The following is a 27,556-nucleotide window of genomic DNA, read 5'->3' on the forward strand; positions in this document are numbered from 1 at the left end:
CAGACCTCTTCTGCACCCGAGCAGTCTACCATCTCCAATTCGCCTCCGGTCACCGAGGAGCACTGGCTATTGATACCAATTGACAGGCTCCAAGCTATTCCCTCTGTTCGGAATTACTTGTCACAGAAATGGATGTATCTAGACATATTTTAGTTCTAGATACATCCATTTTCGAGACAAGTAATTCCGAACGGAGGGAATATGATCTAAGATATATTCAGAGTTGGAACTCAATTTCACATCGATTAGCTCACTTCCAGAGGAAGGATTTCTGGATCTAGGACTACAAAAGTTAGGGTTCTTCATCAGTCGGAACACGGCGGCCTTGGGGACAACCCCTTACACAAGAGATGGATCCACCGATCCCAAAATAGGGCTTTAATAGCCAAATAAAGTAGCTAAAGCAAGTAAAGTGAAATAAGGTAAAGTGTTTCTTTGCTGGAAAGGCAACAGCCACAGCGGAGGTCGCGATGACCTTGGATGGAAGATTCGCGGCCCTGGGGAGCTACCGTTGTGAATCGGTGCGAAGCCAGGACAACCACTTGATGCAGATCAAACGTCCACGGTTGCATCCGGCAATGACAATAGATGAGCTACAGGACAAGTGTTCATTTCTTCAGTTTCGCCGGTGTAGGGGCTCTTCAAATTTTGGATGTAACCATTGAAGTTATGTGTTTCCCGTTCATATCATGTTTACATGTTGCTTTCTATATCTAGATTGATTTTGATTCGAAGTGGCATGCCAGGATGTAGACATAGTTTTGCCTATCTGAAAATAGTTTGCATATGCTCCACTGAGAGTATCATCTTGTAGCTCTTACAACACAAAAGAAAAATATCAATTAACCGTTTTCCTGTTGCCATAATATCAACTAACCGCCTGATTCCATGATTATGTACAGCTTTGTTTTCCTTAATGTGTACAGTTATGGGATTTCAATCATTCTAGTCTACTCAATGGTAGATACCTTAAGTTACATGCAACGATACTCAAGAAAATCAAGCAATGGAAATCATCCTTGGTGGTGCTAGTAATGCAAAGATTCAACATTTATGTAACCTTGGGTAAATTTCGATCATTCGATGTTGCTGTGAACCTTTGTTGTATTGCAAAGATTGAACCTTTTACAAAGTCTCATGTTAAAGTTATCCTTTTGTTTTAATTAATGTGTACTGGGCATGGTTCAGTTTAATGCATGAACATTGCTGTAAGTATGAATAGTTGAGGTTCAATGTTATATTCTTGCTCATTTTGGTGTTGGTAAGGATTTCACCTCAAAATCCTAGTGCCAGTCAAACATGAAATTTGGATTTGGAATCTGGATTCAGCCAAATGAAATGTTGAAAGAGACAGAAATGAAATGAAATCAGGGGAGCCAAACGAGCTGTAAAAGATATTAATTACAGAAATTGTAGACACTATCTAACAAGCATCTCCATCTAACGAACATTAGAATTAATGCTCCGTCTGCTTACATAACTCATGTTAGCTGCAATATGACAATTGTTATATCTCACTATGTTGTCAGGCATTGCAAGTGTTCACCCACAGAATTACCATTTGTTGATGATCAGAGATACTGTCAAAATATATAAACACATGATATTCTTATGGTGTTCTCTAACAATAAAATGTATTAACAATGCTCATCTACTGGTCATCAATTGCATATGATCTTTCCATCTTCTCTAGTGACAAGGGGGCAGAGAAATTTAAAGGTGAGAACATGTCATCATAATTGGACTTGGGAGCAGGCTTAAACTCGTAAGGGCCAGCCTTGGTTCCCCAAACCTGAGCATAAGTGGGCAATGCATCAAAATAATATTCCTCTCTTTTTTCACAGGCATAGCAAGTCAAAACATAGGAAGCCTACCTGGCTCCCATAGTCGTCAAAACCCTTGTCCCAAATGTGTATTTCACCATTCTTATGAATGGACAGATCAGATGTACAATATGCTGCACCGCTCTGTCAAAAGATTAATCTTCAGATGGAATCAACATAGCTAAGCATTGCATAAGAGGACAATCCCTAGGTGTGAATTGATATAAAAATAAAAAGGGCAATTTCAAATTATTCTTGGTCAGGAAGAAGACTAGGCATGTAGATTCAGAATGGAGAATAAGTAGCTTACCCAACTGTTGGGAAAACCTCCCGGTGGGGTTGATCCTTCATATAAGCAGCGTTTTCCACGTTCACATCGTGATAAGTGTATGGTGGTCAAATGCTCTGCGATATCCTGAACACGAAATACTTGAGTGCAAGGACAGTTGTATATGCCACAAGCTAGGATCACCGTAAGAAAAAACCCCGTCAAAAGAAAAAACAAGCTGGGATGTGTGACCACATTGTCAGAACATGAGCCTGACAAACTGTCATGTTTCTTCAGTTAACTGTATCGCTTCCGAAAACGCTTCGTGGAATCGGACGGCTAGCTTCGCTCAGGTTAAACCTCACTTGACGGCGGGATCATTTAAGACAAGTTACTGTTTACTGTCATCTATGGTTAATTCTTAACCTATATAACAGCCGGGTTGTGGCTGAGCTGGGCATTGAGAATTATTCCCCTTTTATTCCGGCCATGTGGCCATGAACACATACTTCATATACGTTTCAATATAGATCTCATCCCTTGATTTGGCCAATTATCTTCCAATTTCTCCACAGAATTAGTTTAGAGTGTTCTAGCTACCCCTAGTTTGTAGGCAGACTATGTACCCCACTACCTATAGTAGAACTTGGCGTTATTATCTAAGATCTTGGACTAGATCTTGTGCTCTAGGAATTTTGGATTTAACTCTTGCTGCCATATCAGCCCTATCTCCGCCTCTAGAGCGATATCTAGCGCGGCACATCGAAATGGTTCCTTCAACACTTGTGTTGTACACATTGTAGCAGTAAGGTGTAGTTGCTCCTCCACAACCTTGTGCCGCTTCAGGTGGCTAGTTCTTGTTGTTCTCTTTGAGAATGTAGCTGCAGCAAGCAATGAAGCAATTGGAGAAGAGATGGATGCTGCCAACGAAGAAAATTCATCAAGGATGAAGAAGATGTTCGACAGGGAAGAAGAGGAGGTAATCTTGGAGCAAGACTATTGACTACCACAAAAATGTGCAGTTCAGTGTGCTTCAAGAAGGCCAATTTATGTTGAAGCTTTTGAAGGTGAAGAATATGATGATGCCCTTGAAGAACCTATTCTCTATGCATATCAGAGAGTACCCAACCCTATATATGCAAGGGATAAAGAAAAGGTGAAAGCTGAGATCCCAACTTTTAATGGAAATGTTGATATTGAAGGGTGCCTTGATTGGTTATATGAAGTGGAGACTTTCTTTGAGGTCGAGATTCCAGAAGATCGTAGAGTTTCTTTGGTCGCCTACAAGTTGAAAGGAGGAGCCAGTGCATGCTGGCATCGCCTTCAAGAAGAACACAGCCTGAGAGGAGAACGTCGTGTGAGAACTTGGCGGTGAATGAAGAGTCTTTTGAATGAGAGATTGCTGATTATGAGCAGATCATGTTTATTCAGTTTCAAAATTGCGCCCAAGCAAATAGGGCTGTTTCAGATTACATGGAGGAGTTTTTAAGGCTACAAGTGAGGCGCAACCTTGCCGAAACTAAAGATCAACAAGTTGCAAGGTATATCAATGGTCTCACTGATCCTATTCAAGATCGATTGATGATGCAGCAAATCTGATCCATTGTCAAGCACAAGCTCTAGCCTTAAAGGCCAAGAGGTTTGTGAGAAAGACAACTAAGGGCACATATCCTCCATATCCTCGTACCGAAGGCTCGTCTAGAAGTCACACTAATAGAGTGGAAGAAAAGACCGCTCCACCAAAGGCAAAACAACCCATCCCGGAGCAAACTAGACTATAAATGTGGTGAAGAGGGATACATATCCAGCGGTTGCCCACTAAGGAAATATGTTAACACAACTATCCATGATGGTGAAGACAATGAGGAATACAAATCTGAAGATGTAGAGGGATAAGAGGTTTATCAAGAAGAAGGTGAAGGGGTGGTATGTGTGATTCAGCGTCTCCTATGTTCCACACCACAACCTGACGACACAAAACGGAAGGAAATATTTGAGAGCAAATGCACTATGAATGGCAAGGTATGCAGATTAGTAACTGATAGTTGCAGCTGCGAGAATCTTATCTCACAGAATTTGGTGAACCATTTAAAGCTTGAAACTCATGATCATCTAAATCGCTACATTATTGGGTGGATCAAGGAGTGAATATAAGGATCACCAAACAATCCAACCTGCCACTTTCTTTGGGCAAGCATTTTTTTTCGAGAAAACGCAGGGGACCCACGTTTCATTCCATTGAAAAGAGAGAGTGGTTGTGATGTGGTTGACATGGGTGCCAGCCATGTTCTTCTTGGGAGACCTTGGCAATTTGATGTGGATACTTACTACACAAGTACACATAAAGGGAAGGGAAATTCATAGTGGCCTATTAGCAGAATTTCAACGGAGGTACGTGGCCTATTAGCAGAATTTCAGAGGTACGTGGCCTATTGTAAAAGGAGAAGAGCATCAGGTTGTCGAAATTCCAACGGAGGTATGTGGCCTATTAGCAGAATTTCAGAAAATACTTGGAGAGCCACAAGGCCTGCCACCAATGAGAGGATTTCAACATAGAATTGACTTAATTCCGGGAGCAAGTCTTCCTAATCTTCCACACTACCGAATGATCCCAAAAGAGCATGACATATTGAAGGAGAAAGTGGAGGAATTGCTGCAAAAAGGACACATTCAAGAAAGTATTAGCCCATGTGATGTACGAGCCCTACTCACGCCAAAGAAAGATGGATCTTGCTGCATGCGTGTGGACAGTAAAGACATCAACAAGATCACTGTAAGGTACAGGTTCCCTATTCCCTGTCCGGATGATATGTTGAATCAGCTTAGTGGAGCAAGAGTGTTCACAAAGCTAGATTTTAGAAGCGGATATCATCAAATTCGCATCAGATCCGGAGATGAATGGAAAGGTTTTTTGAATGGCTAGTCATGGCATTCAAACTCTCAAATCCACCAAGTACATTCATGCATTTGATGAACCAAGTCCTTTGGCCCTTCTTATCCCACTTTGTTGCGGTTTATTTTGATGACATCTTGATCTATAGCAAGGATGAGGATAAACACTTAGATCACATTCGGAAGGTGCCAAGAGTACTAAAGGAAAATGAGCTCTACGTCAACTTGAAGAAATGTGTTTTCCTGCAAACACAACTTCTTTCCCTAGGATTTGACATAACATGTGACGGTAATCGTGTTGATAATTTTAAGGTTGAAGCAATCTGAGAATGACCAACTCCGAAGACCATTTATGAGGTAAGCAATTTTCATGGCCTTGCAACTTTCTATAGGCGATCTGTGAAGAATTTCAGCACACTATCATGGCACCAATTACCGAGACCGAGAATGGATAACTCCAAAGACCATTTCTGAGGTAAGAAGTTTTCATGGCCTTATAACTTTCTATAGGCGATTTAAGAGGAATTTCAGCACTATCATGGCACCAATTACCAGGTGTTTGAAGAAAGGAAAGTTCCAATAGACGAAAGCGGCCGAAACTAGTTTCAATGAGATCAAGCAAAAACTCTCACAAGCTCCTGTCGTGGTGTTATCGCATTTTAATAAGACTTTTGAGTTGGAGTGTGATGCAAGTGGAGTACGCATTGGTGTTGTTCTCTCTCAAGAAGGAAGCCTATTGCTTTCTTCGGTGAGAAATTAAGCGAACCAAGGCAGAAGAGTACTTATCAGCAAGAATTGTATGTCATTTTCAGAGCTTTGAAAACTTGGGAAGTCTATTTGCCGCCTAAAGAGTTCATTGTTTACAGTGACCATCAATCCTTGAAACATTTCAGAAATCAAAAGCATGTTGAGCGCATGCTAGCAAGATGGGCAACATATTTGGAGAGGTTTAACTACCTCATCGTGCATAAATCTGGAACAACTAACCGAATGGTCGATGCGTTGAGTCGTCATGCATGCCTCTTGACTTTTTTTGAGGTTAAACATCCAGGCATGGATCAAATAAAGGAATTGTATGAGGATGGTGAAGACTTTGGCCATGTTTGGGTAAAGCACAGCACGGGCCAACCATTATGTGATGACTATTTGGTGCAAGATGGCTATCTCTTAAAAAATGATCGTTTGTGCATCCCAAGGAGTTCTCTATATGACAAACTAATTAGAGAGCTCCGTTCAAGTGTTCAAGTGATCTTAGTGGCCATGTTGGACGCGACAAGACTATCACTAACCTGAAGGCTTGTTACTTTTGGCCACAACACAAAAGAGATGCTCAAAAGTTTGTTCAACGGTGCCCCATATGTCAAAACTGCAAAGACCAAGTTCCAAGTAAAGAATATAGGGTTATACATGCTTTTGCCTGTTCCTGTTGCTCCGTGGGAGGATACCTCTATGGACTTCGTCTTGGGTTTGCCAACAATAAGACGAGGGAGTGATGTGGTGTCTGTTGTTCTGGACAGATTCTCTAAGATGGATCATCATGTGGCAAACCAATTCTTTTGAGAAGCTGTCGGACTTCATGGAGTTGCAAGATTCATCGTCTTAGACCATGATAGCAAGTTTCTTGCTGCATTTTGGCTCACTTTGTGGAAGCAATTCAACACTGAATTAAAAAATTCTAGCACTGCCCATTCACAAGCAGATGGACAAACGGAAGTGGTGAACAAGTTTTTGGGTAATCTGATCCTTTGCATTTGTGGAGACATGAAGGGACAATGGGATTTAGCTTTTTGCCGAGTTCTCCTACAACAGCTCTAAGCATAGGTCCACAGGAAGGAGTCTTTTTTCTATTGTTTACACTAAAGTTCCAACAAATACGGTGGACGTGGTGAAGCTACCATCAAGGGAAAACTCAAAATCAGCATTGCCCTTTATTGGTAATTACACTGAGTTATTTTTAAGAAATTTGTGGTGTTTTGGATGCACAAAATCAGAAATATAAACAACTTGCTGACTGCAAAAGGAGGCCGAAAACATTCCAAGTTGATGATAAGGTGATGGTCTACCTCCGAAAAGAGAGGCTGCCTTTAGGTGTTAAAGGGAAGCTTAGGCAGCGAGGGTATGGGCCCTTCTCTATTATGAGGAAGATAAATAATAATGCCTGCGTGACAGATCTTCCAAGCGACATGGGTATATCCAACACTTTCATTGTTGCGGACTTGACTCCACCCAGAAGAAGGGCTCTGAAGATAACTCAAGGTCGAGTTACAAACAATCAATGGAGAATGATGAGGAACAATAGATGAGGAAAGGAAAAATGAAGTCAGATGTCAAATCTGTTTGGCTACTTCTATATACTTCTACTCTAGTGTCTAGTCTAGTATTTCTTTTCTTTTCTTAACCCTGGCTACTGTTTTCTAGAGTCTTCTAGCTACGAGTAGCTATGAGTACAATGATGAATCTTAAGTAATGTTTTCTAGGGTGTTCTAGCTATAAGTAGAAGTGAGATGTGAAGGCTTCCCAAAGCCCTATAAATAGAGGTCCTCACCTCTAGTTTGTAAGCATACTATGTACCCCCACTACCTATAGTAGAACTTGATGTTCTTATCTAAGATCTTGGAGTAGATCTTGTGCTCTAGGAAATTTGGATTGAACTCCTGCTGCCACATTAGCCTGTTTCCGCCTCTAGAACGATATCTAGCGCAGCACATAGAAGTAGTTCCATCAACACTCGCGTTGTATACTTTGTAAGTTGTTCCTCCACAACCTTGTGCTGCTTTAGTACACCACTTTGTCGGCAGCGCAGTTCGACAACGAGATCTGGTGTGGGAGATCCAGTTGCTGGACTAGTTCTGATGTGAAATTCTCTCTCCTGAAGGCCAGATCCAGATGGGGAGGAGCAAGGTGGGAAATGATGACGGGGAACTACAAGATCTCCTGGGCATGCGATCCGAGGTCTTTGAGAACCACAAGGAAACACAGTCTGTCAGATCAGACATAACAACACTGCAAGCAGAGGTACGAGCTATAGGTGCTAAGCAAACCATAAGCTCGTGATGAAGTTGCTAGAATTTGGTTTCAGAATACAATACAAGAAAGGCGCCCTTAACAGAGTAGCTGGTGCCTTATCAAGGAAATGTTGTTCATTAATGGCAATTTCTCAAATCATTCCTGTGACGGTCACAGGAAGTGGCAGCAAGCTATACTTCAGATACAACCTTCAGACAAATATTGGAGAAACTTTTACTAAAGGACTCCAACCTTTCCTCCGAAATTCGCCAGCGATGCGAGTGCGACAACCATTGGACTGCCTTGGTCCTCCTCTTATATAGGGCCTGGGGGGACCACAATATCCTGTTACAAACCAAGCCACTATCGATCTTGGGCGACCTAGCCTGTGCAGCCCACGCGGGTCCGTTAGAGGATAGGGCAGTGGGAGTAGGTCGTGTTGACGAGTCAAACCTCTCCAACCGTACACAGCTCGCCAGGTCCAACTTGCCAGCGGGAGACAGCCGAAGAGACAAGCTACATCCAGCATGTTGATAGTAAAAAAAAATGACCTGCGCTCATGATACGCGGCAGGCTATATCACCTCGGTTCGGAGCGAACCGACTTACTGTTCAGAATCATCATAACTTATGAACCGTAGGTTGCATAGACATGCAGGCATAGCTATTAATGTGCTTGTGGCCTCGGGTCTCACGGAAAGCCCGAAGAGAAGTGACCAAGCATGTGCTTGATCTTTTGCCAACTTGTGGGCCCCTTAAACGATCGGCAGGCGAGGATCAGTTGCTCGGGGGAGGGTAGTTGATCGGGAGGATCCCGACCAACTCTACAGATTCCCTGTGATTGTCAGTGTCTTCATGCTTGGGAGGCCCCGAGTATGGTTTTCTCTCTTTCTTTAAGTATTAGACATAAAGCTAGGCCCATCTCCAGTAGGCACGGGGAACCCCGTTTCCCATGTTGCTGACAAATTCGCAATCCAATGAAATAGTTTGTCTAAGCTCAACAACAAAGAACGCTAATATGACATAATGAAACTACAAACTAGGTTGATGAACACAAATGGGAAGAGAATCTAGCAGTCCCAATTCCCATCTTGGGAAACACTACAGATTCCCTGTGATTGCCAGTCTCTTCATGCTTGGGAGGCCCCGAGTATGGTTTTCTCTCTTTCTTTAAGTATTAGACATAAAGCTAGGCCCATCTCCAGTAGGCACGGGGGACCCCGTTTCCCATGTTGCTGACAAATTCGCAATCCAATGAAATAGTTTGTCTAAGCTCAACAACAAAGAACGCTAATATGACATAATGACTCTACAACTAGGTTGATGAACACAAATTGGAAGAGAGGGTAAAGTGGGTAAAGTAGTCTCAAGAGTGCCAATGAGTATTGCAGACTATGTTTTCAAGGCGTCGCCTAGGCGTCAGAGCGCTCGGGGACGTCAAGGCGTCATCGTCGCCTTAGTTTTCTATCTAAGGCGTCCGCCTTGTGCTGTTGAGGCGTCCAAGGCATCGCCTAGGCGGATAAGGCGCCGCTTTAGTTGATTTTGGACGCCCTGGACATGCGTGGGCAGGTTGAGCGGGAACCAGCAGCTGGCGCGCGCCAGAAAGAGGAATTGGCGGGAGGGAAGAGAAATTGGGCGGGAGAGAGGGGGTAAACAGAGGCAGGAGAGAGAGGGGAACACACCCGTGACTCCAAATCAAGGGGAAAAGAGAGAGGAGCTCTCTCCTCTCACGCCGCCGGCCCAGATCCGCTCCTCCGCCGGCCTCCCCCTCTCCGGCCAAGCTCCTCCTCCGCAGGCCCTTCCCCTCTCCGGCCAAGATCCATCTCCGCCGGCCCTCCCCCTCTCCGGCCAATCTCCTCCGCCGACGGTGGCCCTCTCCCAAGGTACGGCTCCTCTCTGCCTCTCTTTTCCCCTCACCTGCCCATGTTTTCTGATGGTGCTGCTGCTGCTTGTGCCTCACTGCCTTGCCTCTAAACCCTCTGTTTAGTATATGCATGTGTAGATGTGCTGCTTGTGCCTCTGCCCTCTGCCCACTGCCCTCTATTATAGTAGTGTAAGCTGCAAGTTGTGATTAAAATAGTTGCTGATTGTCCTTGTTAGCTGATTAGAATAGTAGGTTAGTGGATCTTCTTTATACTAGCTTATTATTAGAATAGTAGCTGTTTGTCCTCTGCGGCTGTGCCCTCTATTATATTGTTAATTGTTTGCACTTTGCACTTTGCAGTCCCACAATGGCAGATGCAGGAGCTAATGGGGGTGGTGATGCTTATGATCCAATGGAAGATCCAGAACGCAGGCCACGGAGGTCAAATGATCCAGGCTGGAATTATGGGTATTGGTTGAAACCTGGCAACATCAATAATGTTGTGTGCAATCTTTGTGGCAAGATAACTAAAGGAGGGATCAAGAGACACAAAGAGCATCTTGCTGGCACTGGTGGGGATGCAACAGGTTGTCCAAAGGCTACCACACAGCTTAGGAGGGAGATGTTAGAATATTTGGAAAAGAATAGGAGAAACATAGGACAGCCAGATGATGATGATGATGTAGTAGTGGAGGTAGATGCAGCAGGGACAGTTCAAAGCTCCACTAATGCAGCAGCAGTTCAAGGCTTCGCTACAAGACCAAGTTCAGGGACAGCAGCCAAGAAGAACAAGAAAGCCTTTGCAGTAAAAATGTCAGGCAAAAAGTTTCAATCTGTTGCAACCAAGTCAATTGTTTCCATGCTTAGGAAAAAACCTGAGGATGTTGTCGATGAAAGACGCTCCGGTTGCTCTCAAAGCACCATGGAGTCCAGCACAAAAACACCGGAAGAGAGGCACTATGTGAGTATGCAGTGGGCATTGTTTTTCTATGAGTGTGGCATTCTTTTCAATGTTGCAAGCTCTAGGCAATTCCAGATTGCAATAGAAGCCTCTTGTCAATATGGCCCGGGTTACAAGCCTCCTTCTCCTCATGAGCTGCGGGAGCCATTGCTTAGGGATTGTGTCAAGGAAACAAAAAAGTTGAGGGTGACGCACGAGGTAGCATGGAAGCAATATGGCTGCACACTAATGTCAGATGGCTGGTCTGATAAAAGGGGACGCCACTTGATCAACTTCCTTGTAAACAGCCCGGCGGGCACTTACTTCTTGGAGTCGGTTGATGCATCAAGTGAATGCCAAGATGCTCGGATGATAGCAGATTTGCTAGAGAAGAGAATCGAGGATGTCGGTAAAGAGTATGTTGTCCAAGTTGTCACCGACAATGGTGCGAACTACAAGGCAGCGGGCAAGATACTAATGGAAAGGATTCCTACACTATATTGGAGTCCATGTGCATGCCATTGCTTGGACCTAATGTTGGAAGATATAGGGAAGCTAAAGGCATTTAAGAAGCCTATTGCACGGGGTAGACGAGTCACCACTTTCATCTATAGGCATGGCAGAATTCTTAGTCTAATGAGGAAGGCAACGGGTGGGCTGGATCTTGTGAGACCCGCAGCCACTCGCTTTGCCACATCCATTCTTGCTCTTAAGAGTTTGGTCAAGCACAAGCAAGCATTGAGGAGTCTATTTACATGTCAAGCATGGGTCGGAAACAAATTGGCGAAAACTGCAGCCGGTTTGAATGTGCAAGACATTGTGCTTTCAGCAGATTGGTGGCATGCAATTGAGGACTGCCTTAGAGCCAGTGATTACGAGTCGAACGACTAGTCTAGACTAGTCGCTCGACTAGTCTACGAGTCGCAGAGTGGATGTCGACTCATTTTCTCGTGTAGACTACAAATACGAGTCGAGCCGTGGATGGACTAGTCGACGACTAGTCTGGACTAGTCGACATATATGAGTCGAGCGACTCAAAAAAGAGAGCTGCCTCAGCTGGGACGAGGCGCCGCCAGCACCCACTGCCCTGCCGCCGCCGCCGCCACCCACCGCACCACCCACCGCAGGGACGGCGGATGGCGCAGCCAGGTGCGGCGGCCGGCCGGAGCTCATGCTCAGGCGGCGGCCATGGCCGTGACCCGTAGGGGCACGCGGCCTTGAGACGGGAGAGAAGGAAGGGAGAGAGAGAGGAGAGGAAAGGAGGAGGCATGGCGGTGGTCGGCGGGCTCGCCGGCGGCAGCGGCCGGGACCGGCGGAAGGCGGCAGGAGGCGCGGGTCGCGTGCGCGCGTGCTCTCGTGCGTGATGGCGCTGGCGGCGGCGATTGGAGAGGTCGGGAGCTAGGGTTCCAGTGGCTGGGGGCTAAGTAGGCTGGCCATTTGGGCCCAAATGGGCCAGCTGGGGGGTGATGCGTGGTGCTGGGCTAGTATTTAGACAGTGGCTGGTCCCATTCCATACCCACTTGGGCCCAGAACACTGCATAGCTCAATGATTTAGACAGTGGCTGGTTTTATTGCATACTGTACTGTTAGTATATACTACATACTACCACTAGGTATTAGTAGCTGAGTACTACAGTACCATGTCGACTAGTCTAGCACTAGTCTAGACTAGTCTCGATTAGTCTATGAGTCTCTACCTCAGAACGACTCGTCGACTTGTCGACTTGTAAACCTTGCTTAGAGCTTCAGGTCCACTACTTCGAGTGCTTAGGGTAGCGGATGGTGATGAGATTCCTGCCATGCCAGAAATGACAGCATTAATGAGGTTTGCAAAGGAGAAGATCAATCAAGGTTTTCCCCACCAAAACAAGCAAGCTTTGCTCAAGAAGATCATTGACATTGTTGACAAACGTTGGGAGAATCAAATGGACCATCCATTATATGGGGCTGCTTTGTTTTTGAACCCTGGAAAATACTTCTCTATTGTTGAGAGTGGTGATGATGCCCTAATTGGTGAGCTAAGAAGTTGTTTTAATGATGTCCTTGCACGAACAGTACTTGATGTCAATACTCGCAACAAGATTGATGCACAAGCCGTTGACTATGAGGACAAGAGAGGACCCTTTGCTAATCAGATGGCAATCGATAACATGGTCGGAAAAAACCCTCGTAAGTGAACTAAAGTTAATTTCAGCAACAAGCAAGTTAATTTCAGCATGTTATTTTCTGTACAAAGTACAAACTCCTAATGCATGTGTGTGTTTATTTTACCATTTTAGTTGATTGGTGGCGTTCATATGCTGGTCGGGCAGTTGAGCTACAAAGGTTTGCAAAGCGTACTGTTAGTCTTTGTGCTTCATCATCCGGTTGTGAGAGGAATTGGAGCGCATTTGAACATGTGAGTAACTTCTTTGTCTTTATTTCATCAAGAGGAAGTTAGTTTCAGGCTTTCAGCAAGTAATCTCAGCAACTTATTTATTCACTCTATTTGCTATTTGTAGATCCATACCAAGAAAAGGAACCGGTTACAACACCGACTCTTGAATGACAATGTCTTTGTATCATACAACCGGAAGAACTTGGATAGGTTTCAAAAGAGGCGTGAGAAGATGGGTGGCAATAACTATGACCCTCTAGTCATTGAGGATTTTGATTGGGGCAATGAGTGGGTTGACCCAACAATATCTCCACCCCAAGGTGCTCGAGGGTGTCCCGATGACATTTCATGGGAGCTTGTTGATGAGGCTGTTGGTGCAAGTTCGTCGCTGCAAGGTCGCAACTTTCCTAGAGCTAGCACCATGGCAAGGGGGGCCTCAAATGTTAATGTCCAGTACCAAAGGCAGCGCAAAAGGGCTGCTCCGTCACCAACATTTCTTCATGAAGATGACGAAGAGGATGACCAAGAACAACAATCAAGTATCCCCAATGGAGAGGATGATGATTCAGACTTTCTTCAAGATGATGTTGATGTGACCGATGATGATGAAGATCCAACTAGTGCTGACCAAGATGGCGAAGACAACACAAATGCTATCATGGATGAGTTCGATGATGGCTATTGAGAATTGAGTGTGGCCAGCCTTGCTTATGATCATGTGTTTGCCTGTTTGGAACCTAATTTATGTTGTGAACTTGTGAACCTAATTTATTGTGTTGTGGACCTAGTTTATGTAATATGTAATGCACTCATGTTTGTCATCTTGTTTTGCACTTTTTCTGTCATTTACTCTGTTTTTTACCAATGGTGATCTATTAATTATTAAGTCTAGTTTTAACCATATATGATATATGTTCATCTTTATGCAGATTTCTATTGTGGAAGGCAGAAATGGGAAACAAGATGGGAGGAATGGATGCTATGTGGGCTCAACAACCAGGAAATTCAAGGTATGAATCAGTTACATGTCCACTCATGGCTGCCATATTAGTACCCCTAGCGCCTAATAATAAGTGTCTAAGGCGTCGCCTCGCCTCGCGCTTTGAGCGCCTAGGCGTTGAGGCGCCCCCCCAGCGCCTTAAAGCGCCTGGACGCCTTGAAAACATAGATTGCAGATTATAAAATATTTTAACTTACAAACACCAAGCTAGTTCATCCATTATATCACTACATTAGAACCCACCATGACATGGATTCATGGGCAAGATGAATTAAAATTCCACATCAGAAATTAAAGTAAAGGGGATGTCCCATAAGTGGGTGTCCTGGAAAGTATGGTTTCATCGGAAACAAGACATACCGCAATTACTTCTTCTGGCTGCGGCCTCTGATCTTTTGGTCGGTCACAGAAATTCTTGTACTCTTCAACATCTCTAATTGCATAAGAACTCAACTGTCCAATGAGGATAATTCAAAATGTTATCTCAACAAAGCATGGTTGAATTAAAGGTACTTCAAATGCCATTGTACTGCTTTTATTGAAACCAAACATTCAAATTTGTTGGGCAAATGTCATCCAAGATTCAAATTACAGTTATTAAATGGCCAAAAGCAAGTCTTGTTGGCTCGTATCAAATCAGAGTACTACTATGTTTTAAATTATTTTACCACCATTTAATAAAAAAAGAAAAACGGGTTGGCTAATTTGGTAGGGCGAAGTTGTGCGCAGCCGGTGATTACCAGAACGATTGATTATATTACGATCACCAATGAGCAGGGTTAGGAGTTTTGCAGCAGCCAGTAACTAGATTACCAGAATCATTAATTATATTACGAGCAGCAGCGAGGCAAGGAGTTGGGCAGAAGGCAGACTAATTATATTACAAGCAGAAGCAGGGCAAGGAGTCGGGCAGCAGGTAGCAACTAGATTACCAAAATGATTAATTATATTACGAGCAGCAACTGGGCGAGGAGTTGTACAGGGCTGTAACTAGATTACCAGGACACTTAGTTATCTTAAGGTGAGGCAGGATTAGTCGAGCGGCTCGCGCAGCGGGCAGAGCCCACGATTAGACAGCATTGATAGACACGATTTTACCATGTGTATGTTACATCCTACAACCAGGTGTAGTTACACCCACGTCTCATATATTACCATGTAGTAGTATTTATCATTTTTACTATGTTCATATACTATATCTAAAATAAGATGCTCCAAAGTGAGCTACATGGAAAATTGCAAGCGAGCCCATTGTTTTTACTATATTTGTGAAATACATAAACAATTGCATTGTTGTACGTAAAACTTGTATACTGCATAAATCAAGGGCTTCGACGATATTTTTTCATAAAAGAGTGATCCCCACTAATTTATTTACCTCAACATGCAAGCATGCCACCTCACCATACAATTATGAATGGAATGAGGCTCACCTCAACATGCAATCATGCATAGAGAAAGACTCACCACAACATTCAACCATGCATGAAAAAACATTTTCCATTCAATTATTCTACTTATGTTCAATATATATTTTGCAACTCTACATAATCAGATATAATAAGTCATATGTTAGCAACCCAAATTTTCATAAATCGATTCCTGCAGCAACAAGCGAGGTATCCTCTAGTGTTAGAATAATTAATAAGGCATATTGAGAATGATAAAGAGGTAATATAATATGTTTGTTCAAGAGGTGTATTTGAATGTGGGAGTACATACTCACACGAGTATAGGAAATTAGTCCTCAATTTTTTTCCTACAACCGGTGGTAGTGCACTCGCGTGAGTTTTGTATGTTGTATGTAGAAGGTATTTTCAAAATATACAAAAAAAACTATGGACTCACATGCAATTTTTTCATATAGCTCGATTAGGAAAATCTTAGATATAATATATGAAGATACTTAAAATGATAAAGTAGTATATATACTACCACATGATAATATGAGACGTGGATGTAACTACCACCGGTTGTAGGATGTATTTTTCCTATGTGTGTGTGTGTAGACTCTAGTAACCAATGATCGTTCTGCTACGTTCCTCCCAACCCACGTGCACCTTCCCCATTTCTTGTTACTAATATATGCATGCGTGCAAAAAAGACAACTGATGATGTCATCCTATATTCTCTCCAATTCTAAAATTCAAAATGTTTTATAGTTCAAACTGTCGGTCCGATTCAAAATCTGCTTTCACTATTAAATCAATCATGGCGAGATCTTCAAGGGTGTGTTTGATTTGTGCCCCAACTAGCCCAGCCAAAAAAATTGGCATGACCAAAGTGAGGGCATGACCAAAATTTTGATAAGTTATCATTGTTTGGATTGTAGCCAATGTACTTGCCCAAATTTTGGTAAATCACTAAGACTTCATTTGGTTTGTCAGTAGCTGAGTTGCCAAATGTTTTATACAAGTAACTTGGGTTGATTAGTGCTTGATCTGATTGTGATTTGGAGCAGGCTGCCAATTATTTGGCTAGCGTTTTCCACGCCCTCGCTGTGCCCACAAATTGGCGAGAATAACACACGGGCATCGCAGGCCGGCTGGGTGAGCCAATTTTTTGGTGCCAGTCCAAACGGTGGCCAAATCCCGTGGGCGAGCCGGGTTTTTTGGTAAGGCTGGTATGGTCCGACGACTTTTTTTTCGAGTACAAAGGTACCACGCTTGGGCTACATAAGTTATCACGGTTGCGGTGCGTAAGTTATCATGTTGTTTACACTGAAACTACCAGGGCTATAAAAAATGGCTCCCCCAACCTTTTCCCTACATATGCATGCACTCGAGAACAAAAGCTGATGTCAGCCTAGATTCACTCCTTTTTCAAAAATTCAAATGTTTTGTAGCTCAAATCATCGATCCGATTCAAAATTCGTTTTCACCATTAAAACTGTCGCGACAGGACCTTCGAAACAAGATCCCATATTGGTATGTTTCAACCACTTTTTTGGGGGCCAAGAATTACCATGCGAGGGCTACGTAAATTGCCTATGGTACATTAAGTTACCACACCTTTTATACAGAAGTTACCCGAGGGATGTTTCAACAAAAAAATTCCTGGGTCAAAATTACCACGGTGTTTCTACATAAGTTATCAGCTTTGTGGTATTACCATGCTATTTACACAAAAGTTTATGGGAGTATGTTTTCAACAACTTTTTCCCAAGTGTCAAAATGACCATGGTGTTTGTACGTAAGTTATCAGCTCTCAGCTCTGCGGCGCATAAAAACCCATCATATTTACACGGAAGTTACCAGGGTATGTTTCAACAACTTTTTTTCTTGGGTCAAAATTACCGCGGTGTTTTGTACGTAGTTATCAGATCTGCGGTGCGTAAAAAACCTGCTATTTACACACAAGTTACCTGATGCAGAGCATCCTACGGTCATCCCCATGGACCTTCCTCCGTCTCCCCAAGTGCCAAGTGGACCAATGACACGAGCACGTGCAAGAGCTATCAGGACCGAGGTGACATCTCTCCTTAACGAGCTTCCATACGAACCGTGCGAGACATGGCTACTGCCCCAATCGGAAATCCTATGTGTGCCTAGGTATGAGGAAGCGCCTGAGCGGGCAAAGTAGGTTGACCCGTCCCGAGGGGGAGGGAACAAACGCAGGGACTCCATCTCGCATTCGATCTCCCTCCTTTCCCTGAAAGAGTCGAGGTCTCTCTAACGGCCCATAACGTTAGCTCATAGCCGCTGACCGTGGAGTACTTGCCGATCCATCAGCGAGGACTGTATCTCCATCTCGGAGACGCTCGGAATGAAGACCAAGTCCCCAAGTACACGGGCGATGAAGCACGACGAAGGAGAACACTGAAATCCTACGACGACCGGACATCCGGCCCTGGCCTGGATTTCCGGCGCCCCTAGTCTAGCAACAGCAGCATCAGTGCAACGTTGAAGAATCTCCAGGAGCCGGACATCCGGCCCGACCAGCCCGGACATCCGGCCCGAGGCCACCGAGAGCAACAGAAGTTTGGCCAACTCATCCGGCCCCAGCCCCGGACATCCGGCCCCCAGCCCGGATGTTCGGCACCTGCGAGTGCCTAACCGGGCCAGAGGCCCATGTATCCCCTCTTCCCCCCTCTCATCTCATGGAACACTATATATAGACCCTCTCCTCCTCCTAGCTAGGGTTAGCAAAGGTTTAGCTCATTTGAGATTGAGTTTTGCTCATCCACTTACCTCTCCCATGGAGATCAAGGCCTCCATGCGAGAAGATCCCCCAAGTGGATTCAAGACCCCTTCTTAGGGAAGATCCTGTTGGATTCAAGACCTCTCTCCTTCAAGGATTGGGATGAACTAGTACTCCTTTTACCCTCTTGTGTTGGATTTGGACCCTTGTATCCCCATATATGTATGTGGATTTAGCATATGTGTGATTGGATCTTTGTCTGTTGAGTGTTCTTCTTGTGTTCCTCTCTTGATTTGCTCCCTTTCCCCCCTCCAAGTGAAAAGATCATGAACTAGGGTTTCACCCTACATCATTACCGTGGTTTCACCAACTTTTTTCATGGGTCGAAGTTACCACTGTATTTGTACTTAAGTTATCAGGTCTACGGTTCGTATATTACCATGCTATTTACACGTATGTTTTTAAACAACATTTGTAAGTTATGAGGTCACCGTGCTATTTGCACAGAAGTTACCACGGTGTTCTAGCTGGTTGTAGGGTCTAATCTTTGATGTTTAAGTCAACTCACACCTCTAGCGTATTTTGGTAGTATTTTTCTAGGTAAAAAATATACAAAGAAATGACACCAGAAGAACACTGCAATCAGATCTACAATATGTAGCCTACCTCAACATGAAGGTATAAAAATTATCTAACATGTATATAATCACAACAAAGAGCCTTCCTAGGTGATTGATGGGTGGACTTCTAATAGTACTTGAGCCACCAGGTCTCAGGTTCGACACTCTACTTCGCACCTTTTTTATCGAGATTAAAAAAGAAGGCAACCCAAGCGAAAGAGGCAGCCCAAGCGGGGATCGCGGGAGGTGCGGCGATCGCTCGAAAAACAGGAGCTGCTGGGTCAGGACGTGCTCCGTCGTTCGATTCGAATCCAGCGGTATTCAAAGCATTCGTATTGTAGCTAAAATTCAATGGTTCGCTGGTTAACTTCTTTGTGTGTGTGTGTGTGTGTGTGTAATGCTAAAGTAAATGTGCATGTAGAATAACTTATTCTACGTAGACCCTTAGTAAAAAGTGTGTAAGATATAGTAACATAGCATGCAAAATATAGTAACTTTTGGAAGAATGTAGTAAATGGCGGACTTGGATAGTAAAAAATTGTTTTGGAATTACTACATTTTGTACACTGTGTTACTAGATTTTGTATGAAGTGCTACTAGGGGTGTAGAATAAGCATTTTGCGCTCATGCTTAAGATAATGCTACCGTAGTATGATTATTATGTCTTTGCCATCAGGCCTCCCGCTTTTGTCTAATCTGGCTTTGAGATCCATGTAGCATCTTTTAGGCTTGTCATCAATTAATCTTTCATTTATCTAATGGACCTTGCTAACTTCCGAACGATCGAAATATTGCAACAGATCCGAACGATGCATTCTTTCTTCTTTAGTTACTAATCATGCTAGCTAATCCTGCACTAGACACTAAACATTCAGATTACTTCCTTTTATTTGCTAATCTTGTACTATTTTATTGGAAAAAATACCGTGAAGCACGGGCGATTGGATCATTTGCCACACTTTATTTGGGGAGTTGATGATTTGCCCTGCTTTAGTTCGAGTTAGATCATTTGCCCCATTTTTCTTTAATCTTTTGATCATTTGCCCTAATTTCTGTTTTAATGAATTCTTGATTTGTTTAATTCAGAAAATTGATGCGGAATGACCTTTATGCCCCTCTACCTGGTCGAACTATGACAACTGTTCGTCATGTTTTCTCTTCTCCTCGTACGCTGGGAGCAGACGAGGGGGCCGGGGGGCAAGCTGCAACCAGGGGCGCTGTTCCCGACACAGCGACTCGTCGTGTACTCTCCGGCAAAGCCGCAAAGGGCAAACACTACATGCAAAGCTGACTCCACCGATGCTTTTCATAGGCAGGGCAAGTCATGTAGAAGCTGGCTTTGAAGCAGCTAGGCAGGTGGATGGATTTTCTTGGAGGCTACTCACGTAGCTCACGTACGTATGCGACCCGCCGGCGGAGGAACGGACAGGACACTCACGCGAAAACACAGAACACCGATCCAGTTATCTTATTTGTCTGATCTGATACTCCGTATTTGGTTACAAGGGGATACATAGGATGTACGTAGTAGCTAGCTTCATGTCCAAGCCGGACATGGACGCATGGTTAATTCCAACAGAGTTGCTGCTGGAGTGTACGGGAGCAGCGGCGGCGCTGACCACGAGCTGGAGCTGGAGACGGGCGCAGCGTAATCTTGAGCTGGAGCAAGAGGCAGATCAGTGATGGCCTGAACGACGATTCCGGTGACCAAGGTGACTACAGCGACTCCGGCGAGCAGGGCATAGCACGGCAACTTCAACTCCAACTAACACAGGAACACAAGGACGGGATACAAGTTGTGAATGGATCGATTGATCTGCTGGGGTCGTACCAAGTAGAGAAGATTACGCAGAGAAATTGCAAAACTGTCATAGGGGCATAAAGGCCATTCCACATCCATTTTCTGACTTAAACTAATTAAGAATTCATTAAAACAGAAACTGGGGCAAATGACCAAAAGATTGAAGAAAAATGGGGCAAATGATCTAACTCTAACCAAAGCAGGGCAAATCATCAACTCCCTAAATAAAGTGTGGCAAATAATCCAATCTCACCCAATCTCTTCAAAAGATGCATGCATGCACATAAGACAGAAATGGTGATGTCTGCAAAGATTTCATTAGAAGTTAAAATTCAAAATGTTTTGTAGCTCAAACCGTTGCTTCGATTGGAAAACCGTTTTCACATAAAAGATTCGTCACGACAAGACCTTCGAAACTAGATCCCATATTGATATGTTCCGACAACTTTTTTTTGGGTCAAAAGTTACCACGCCCAAGCTAAGTAAGTTATCACGTTTGTGGTACATAAGTTACCATCTTATTTTAAATAGATATTATCGGGCATAAAAATGGTCAACCAACCTTCTCTCCACATGCAAATGAACTAGAGGATAGAATAGCTGATGTCATCCTAGATTCCCCCCTATTTTAGAACTTTAAAATGTTTTGCAGCTCAAACCGCCAGTCCGTTTGAAAAAATATTTTCACATAAAAGTTTTGTCGTGACGAGACCTTCGAAACTAGATCCATGTTGATATGTTCCGCCGACTTTTTTTGGGTCAAAACTTACCAGGACCAGGCTAAGTAAGTTATCACGTCTGTGATAACTAAGTTACCATCTTGTTTATATAGAAATTACCAGGGCATAAGAATGGTCCTCCAACTTTCTCCCCGCGTGCAAATGAATTAGAGGACAAAATAGCTGATGTTATCCTAGATTTCCCCTATTTCAAAACTTTAAAATGTTTTGTAGTTCAAACCGCTGGTCCCATCGAAAAACCATTTTCACAAAAAAAAATCATCACGACGAGAGCTTTGAAACTAGATCTCATGTTGATATGTTCCGACGACTTCTTTCATATCAAAAGTTACAGCTTCTGGGCTAAGGAAGTTATCACGCATGTGCTACATCCGTTGCCATGTTGTTTACACAGATATTACCGGGGCATAAAACCGGTTTCTCTAACCTTCTTATCAGCTCAGGTTAAAGTTACCACAGTATTTGTGCGTGAGTTATCATGTATACAATGTGTATAGTACCAAACTATTTACACGTACGTTATAGGGGGTATGTTTTTAAACAACCCCTTCACCGAAGTTATCAGGATCGAGGCACATAAGTTATCAGGTCTGCGATGTGTGAGTCACCATGCTATTCACACAAAAGTTATCAAGGGGATATTTCATCAACCCCTTCCCACTCTGTGATGTGTGAGTTACCATGCTATTCACATAAAAGTTACCAGGGGGATATTATCAACCACCCACCCCCCCCCCCCCCCCCCGCTAAAGTTACCAGGACTGGGGGACTGGGGTACATAAGTTATCAGGTCCGCGATGTGTGAGTTACCGTGCTATTAACATTAAAGTTACCGTGGGTATATTTTATCACCCCCCTCGCCGAAGTTATCAGGACCGAGGCACATAAGTTATCAGGTCTGCGATGTGTGAGTTATCATGGTATTCACACAAAAGTTACATTTCATCAACCCTTCCCACCCATGCCAAAGTTATCAGGACCGAGGTACATGATTCATCTAGTCTGTAATGTGTGAGTTATCATGCTATTCACATAAAAGTTATCAGGGGATATTTTATCAACCACCCCTACGCCCACTTCCCACACTAAAGTTACTAGGACCGAGGCACATAAGTTATCAGGTCTGCGATGCGTAAGTTATCATGCTATTCGCACAAAAGTTATCGGGGTGTATTTCATCAACCCACCTACCCACCACCACCACCACCACCCCGCGCGCGCCTCCTTTGAGGTAGTGGAGGAGGCAGCCCCGCACCTTCTTGATCGCAGGCAGCAACTCCTTGGCGGTGAAGCGATGGCGAGGATGGCGCGTCCATGTGTCCGTACCAGCTGCGTGGCGAGGACGCCGGCTCCTTGACCCGGCGTCCCAATCTGGACGCCAAGGTGGTGCGGGGGCGAGGCCGGCTCCTCCTTCACGCGGCGTCCAATCTGGACGCCGCGGTTGTGCCGGGGCGAGGCCGCCTCCTCCTTCACGGGACGGAGCGGGACGCCGGCTCGTGCTTCACAGGATGGAGTTACCGCAAAATTTACACCGAATTTAACAGGATATATTTTTCCACAAAAAAATTCTGTCACAAAAGTTATCTCAGCCTTTTGCGTAAGTCATCGAGTTGGTGGTGCGCATATTACCATTGTATTTACACAAATGTAACTGGGTGTATGTTACAACAACTTTTTTTACATGTTAAAAAGTTAGCATGGTGTTTGTGCGTAAGTTATCATCTCTCTTTAGCGTAAATTATGATGCTATTTACGCATAAGTTACCGATGAAAATCTTACGTGAGCCAGAAAAATGCATTGGGTGTTCGTCAAATCAAAATAAAAGTCACCTAACACATGATTTGACAAAAACAAGAGATAGGTTATTGGGCCATGCAACAAACCAGCTGACTTGAGTTCAAAAATACAAAAGGCTCGGAATTACGATCCACGATTTGTTTGTATGGAGAAGCACGTTGACCATTAAGCTTGCCTAATTAAAATAGCGGAAGGTCATTTCATTAGTCAACTACGAAGGAAAGGACAGTTGGTTAGTTGGGCTGAAGCATTGGCCTCTTCACTAGACGGCCAGGGATCGAGTCCCAACCAACGCAATTATTATTTTTCTGATGCAAAAACGGTTGGAGGCCACAAACCGGTACGAGGGTTTCATCCCACGAAAACAAAAACGGTTCAGCGACGCGGAAGGGAAAGAAAATCGGAGGGACCTGGAGTCGAGGGAACTCGATCGAACATAGTCGTTCGGATCTATCCCTAAATTCCTATCAGTCGGAAAATAGCTTTATCATTATCTAATTGCATTTAGACTAGTTCATTCTATGTTTTTAAGGCGACGCCTTACCACCTTAGGGAGGGGGGGGGCACCTAGGCGACGCCTAGGCGGGCGCTTTGGACGCCTAGGCGTCCAAAGCAGTCGATTTTCCAAAGCGGAGGGGGAGCGCTTCGACGCCTAGGCATCGCCTAGGCGTCGCCTTAGGGACGCTTTAAAAACATAGAGTTCATTACCACCTGACACCTTTGTACTGCACACTACACTTAAAGTTGACTCGTCATGAGTAGTAACAAAATTAGATGTTGATAGTATGTATACACGCATCCATTTTAGGGGATCTTTTTTGAGTTCATGGGGCATTTTTTAGGGAATCTTCATCTTACTCACCAACCAGCATCTTTAGTATTATAGAAAGTTAGGAAGCTATAGCATTTTCATACATATGGGATTGAATTAGAAGGTTTACTATTCATGATCTGACATTTTGATACCCCTGGTCTGACACATGCTCTGCTGGCAATCGTATTAGTGCGATCAATAGCATGCATCATTAACTGAATCCCGATATACGGAAGACTATAGGATAGTGTGCACACAGATCACAAGGCATGCATAGCAACCGGGATAGCACGGGGTGGTCTAGCCACCAGGGGGTAGCATTAGCATAGCAACCGGGAGGCAAAAAATCCGCCTTAATACATCCTATTATCAGGTGTAGTTACACCCAACCCATGTCTCATATGCTACCATGTGATAGTATACATACTACTTTATCATTTTTATTATGTTCATAAACTATATCTAAGATACTCCAAAGTGAGTTATATGAAAAAAAATGCAAGCGGGCCATAGGTTTTATTATATTTGTACATAAAAAGGAGTATGCTCACTATATGGTACATACTGCCAAAAAAGTAGTATATATACTACCTCAACATTCTTATATACTACATACTATGCTTATATATACTCCGGTATGATACATACTACCTAGAACATACGGAACAAAAGTGGGAGTAACTACACCTGGTCGTAGGAAACATTTGTCCTATATATTATATATACAGACACACACATAATAAAAGGTCTAAGACGTGTTTATTAACGGTAAATAAGTATGCAGCTTACCTCAACGTCACATTTCATCTCCTTTGGACATGGCTTTACCATGTAGAATCTCTGCAAGCACCAGCAACTTACAATTGTTACATATATGCAAGAACAACAGACTAAAGAACTGAAGTCGAACTTCATTGTTAAATCATCCGAATAACACGCTACAAATGGGTATATGAAGTTCTACTGTCTGACACTAACACCCATGTTTCTGTTTTCAAAATGTATTATTCAGTTTGCGTTGCATCATATTATGTCAAATGAATTAAACATATCAGTTATAAAAGTATTCAGGTGGCAGAGTATGCAAAATCTTCTGCACTGCCTACAAACTGACAAGCAACATCTACAACGCGAAACAAAATAGACAGGTATACCAAGAGCAAAGTACGCACAAAAACCTTATGTTGCCATAAAGATGTGTATTAGCAGAAACATGAAATGGACAAATATTTTATGGGTGTGCTTTGGATGCTCATCGAAAGAGTGGAACATGAAAAATATTTCCCTTGATCAGATATCACAGAATACAAAAGAAGAGGATAATAATGAACTGACATGATATGGTACATAGAATATGTTTATACACGTATGGTTGCAGATGATAGCCTAAGCTTATTTAACATATATTTGATATGAGGAATTTAAGTTGGTACAGGAACACTTCAAGAATTGATGGCCAGGTACAACATATATTTGCATATGAAGTACAATCTTTGATTTGAAAGAGTGAGACTGTTTAGGTTTTCTTTAGATGGGACTTTTTTTAGACCGTGGCCAAAGAAGATCTTTAGATGCGCAGTTTAGAAGTTACCATACTTGTCGGAAAGGTTTTTCTGGAGCTCTCCAAAATGCCTGCAAAAGGAAGTATGACACTGAAGTTCCTGGAAGAGACTCGCAAAAAAAATCCTGGAAGAGGCTACAAATTTGAAGGATTTATAAGACCAATGGGCATACTTGCTCAAAGTAGAGCACTCCAGAACCATCCACCATCTCAGTTGCAGGGCAAGTGAGCATTCTAGAAGAATGGAAGGCCAAGTTATACACAAGATGTTTAGGTGACAGAAGGTAGATTAGCATAGTAAGTATTTAAACTTATGCCAAAGGAAGTAAGTGCAGAATAGTTACATTAATTCAACCATGTGACATCTAATGGGATACTAATTTATTTTTATTTGCAAAACTTATTTTGGTATCACGTTTAGAAAACTATATTTTCATCCAAGGCATCTGGTAGAACTTTGAGTAAACAAAGTACCATAAGAGAAGAAGTGCCCTGATATCCTCTTATGGTTTAACAGTGGTTATTTGGACCACACATAGATTGAGAATCACTTTTGAGAAAACTGTTTTTCAAGACTTCTAGGAGACCAGCCTTTAACTTGCTACTCTATTAAGATGACTCAATAAATATGTTGTTTGCATCGAGTACAACAGAACTATTTTCTCTGGGGTTTTGCTAACGTTGTGGTTCGTTAAGATCAGAACAGAACATGTTTTATCATTAGTATTGCAGCCTAGGGGTGTTATTCGACTCTTGCTCTCGGCCAAGAAAAACACGATGCTATGACAATGCTCTACAGCTGCCACTTCAAGTTATGTTAGAAATTTATCGTCGTAATGTAATTTTACACAACATTTATGTGGAGTTGTGGACAGCAGCCAGAACCCGGCAACATTTCTGGATTCCCCAATCAGTTTGGCACTACCCAAGAAAAAATAAAACTAAGGCAACCACCACCATAAGGTGATGAATCAAAAATCTACAACAATGCTCAAAACACATGTATTCATAAATCAACGTGAATTGTACCAATACAATAGGAATGAATAACCGGTTATGCATATCCCCATTATTAGGAAAGCACAAGTTTAGCAAATTCATAACAAAGTAGCAATGAGTAACAACCCAGGAACACCTCAAGCCGCTTCCACAACTACCCAAAAGAAAGTCGCACTCCTGGGAAGTCCTCGTGAAAGGGTTTCATATCTACGGGTTGTGATAGGCTTGGCGAGCCAACGTAAAAACTAGCCAGTCTTTTGGGTATGAAACCCATTTGGGCGAGAGTAGTACTAGGATAGGTGACCTCCCGGGAAGTCCTCGTGAAAGGGTTTCATATCTAGCCTACCCCAACTTGTTTGGGATAAAAAGCTTCATAAGTAAGTAAGTAAACGAACATCCCAACAACTAATGTGCAAACGGAATGCTTATGGGAAGCGTAATTTTCACCTAAGGTTGAAATAGTTTCCAGGATCCTGCCTCGCCTGCTCCCTCGAGAACTGCACATGGAACCAATCATGGCAATATAAACCAAGAAATGTATCAAGGCACATTATTGTTATTTTCCTTAGCTCAAAAGTACAAAAATTTAGCCACTCTAAACGGAGGCTACAATTCTAGCGGGGGGCTCACCTTTTCACCAGAGAGGGCGTCGGCGACGGCGCGGGCGTGGTCCCACCGGGTGGTGGAGCGGCGCAGCCGCCGGATCAGAATAACGCCGCCGAAGACGACGAGCGCCTTCAGCACCGCACCCCGGACTATCCCGCCGACTCCTCCACCGGTTCCTCCGGGGGTGTCCTCGCCGGAGCCCATGGGGTGTTCCACGGCGAACTCGCGAGGACCGACACGCGGTACAGAGGCGAAAGAGGATCAATCAAGAAAGAAAGAGAAAGGGAAAGTATTTCTGTGGACGGCGA

The 27,556-nt window shown here is 43.5% G+C and overlaps 1 protein-coding gene and 1 long non-coding RNA gene across 3 annotated transcripts; both read right to left on the bottom strand.

Annotated features, from left to right (window-relative positions):
* Positions 1-1,383: 1,383 nt before the first annotated feature.
* On the bottom strand, positions 1,384-27,556 carry LOC125551526 (chromophore lyase CRL, chloroplastic). Of its 2 annotated transcripts, XM_048714782.1 has the most exons (9): positions 27,273-27,556; positions 27,090-27,139; positions 25,817-25,877; positions 25,679-25,714; positions 24,872-24,922; positions 14,530-14,622; positions 2,134-2,238; positions 1,875-1,967; positions 1,384-1,792 (listed from the first exon to the last, which is right to left on the bottom strand). In XM_048714782.1, the coding sequence occupies exons 1-9, from the start codon at positions 27,450-27,452 to the stop codon at positions 1,652-1,654; spliced, it is 810 nt and encodes a 269-aa protein (XP_048570739.1). In that variant the 5' UTR covers positions 27,453-27,556; the 3' UTR covers positions 1,384-1,651. The 2 variants fall into 2 exon arrangements, with proteins under 2 accessions (XP_048570739.1, XP_048570740.1); XM_048714783.1 differs by lacking the exon at positions 14,530-14,622.
* LOC125551527 lies at positions 4,580-14,523 on the bottom strand. Its single transcript, XR_007302768.1, has 2 exons — positions 9,671-14,523; positions 4,580-9,539 (listed from the first exon to the last, which is right to left on the bottom strand). It is a non-coding gene; the product is annotated as an uncharacterized LOC125551527 (long non-coding RNA).

The sequence above is a fragment of the Triticum urartu genome, chromosome 4, assembly GCF_003073215.2.
Source record: "Triticum urartu cultivar G1812 chromosome 4, Tu2.1, whole genome shotgun sequence".
Taxonomy (NCBI): domain Eukaryota; kingdom Viridiplantae; phylum Streptophyta; class Magnoliopsida; order Poales; family Poaceae; genus Triticum; species Triticum urartu.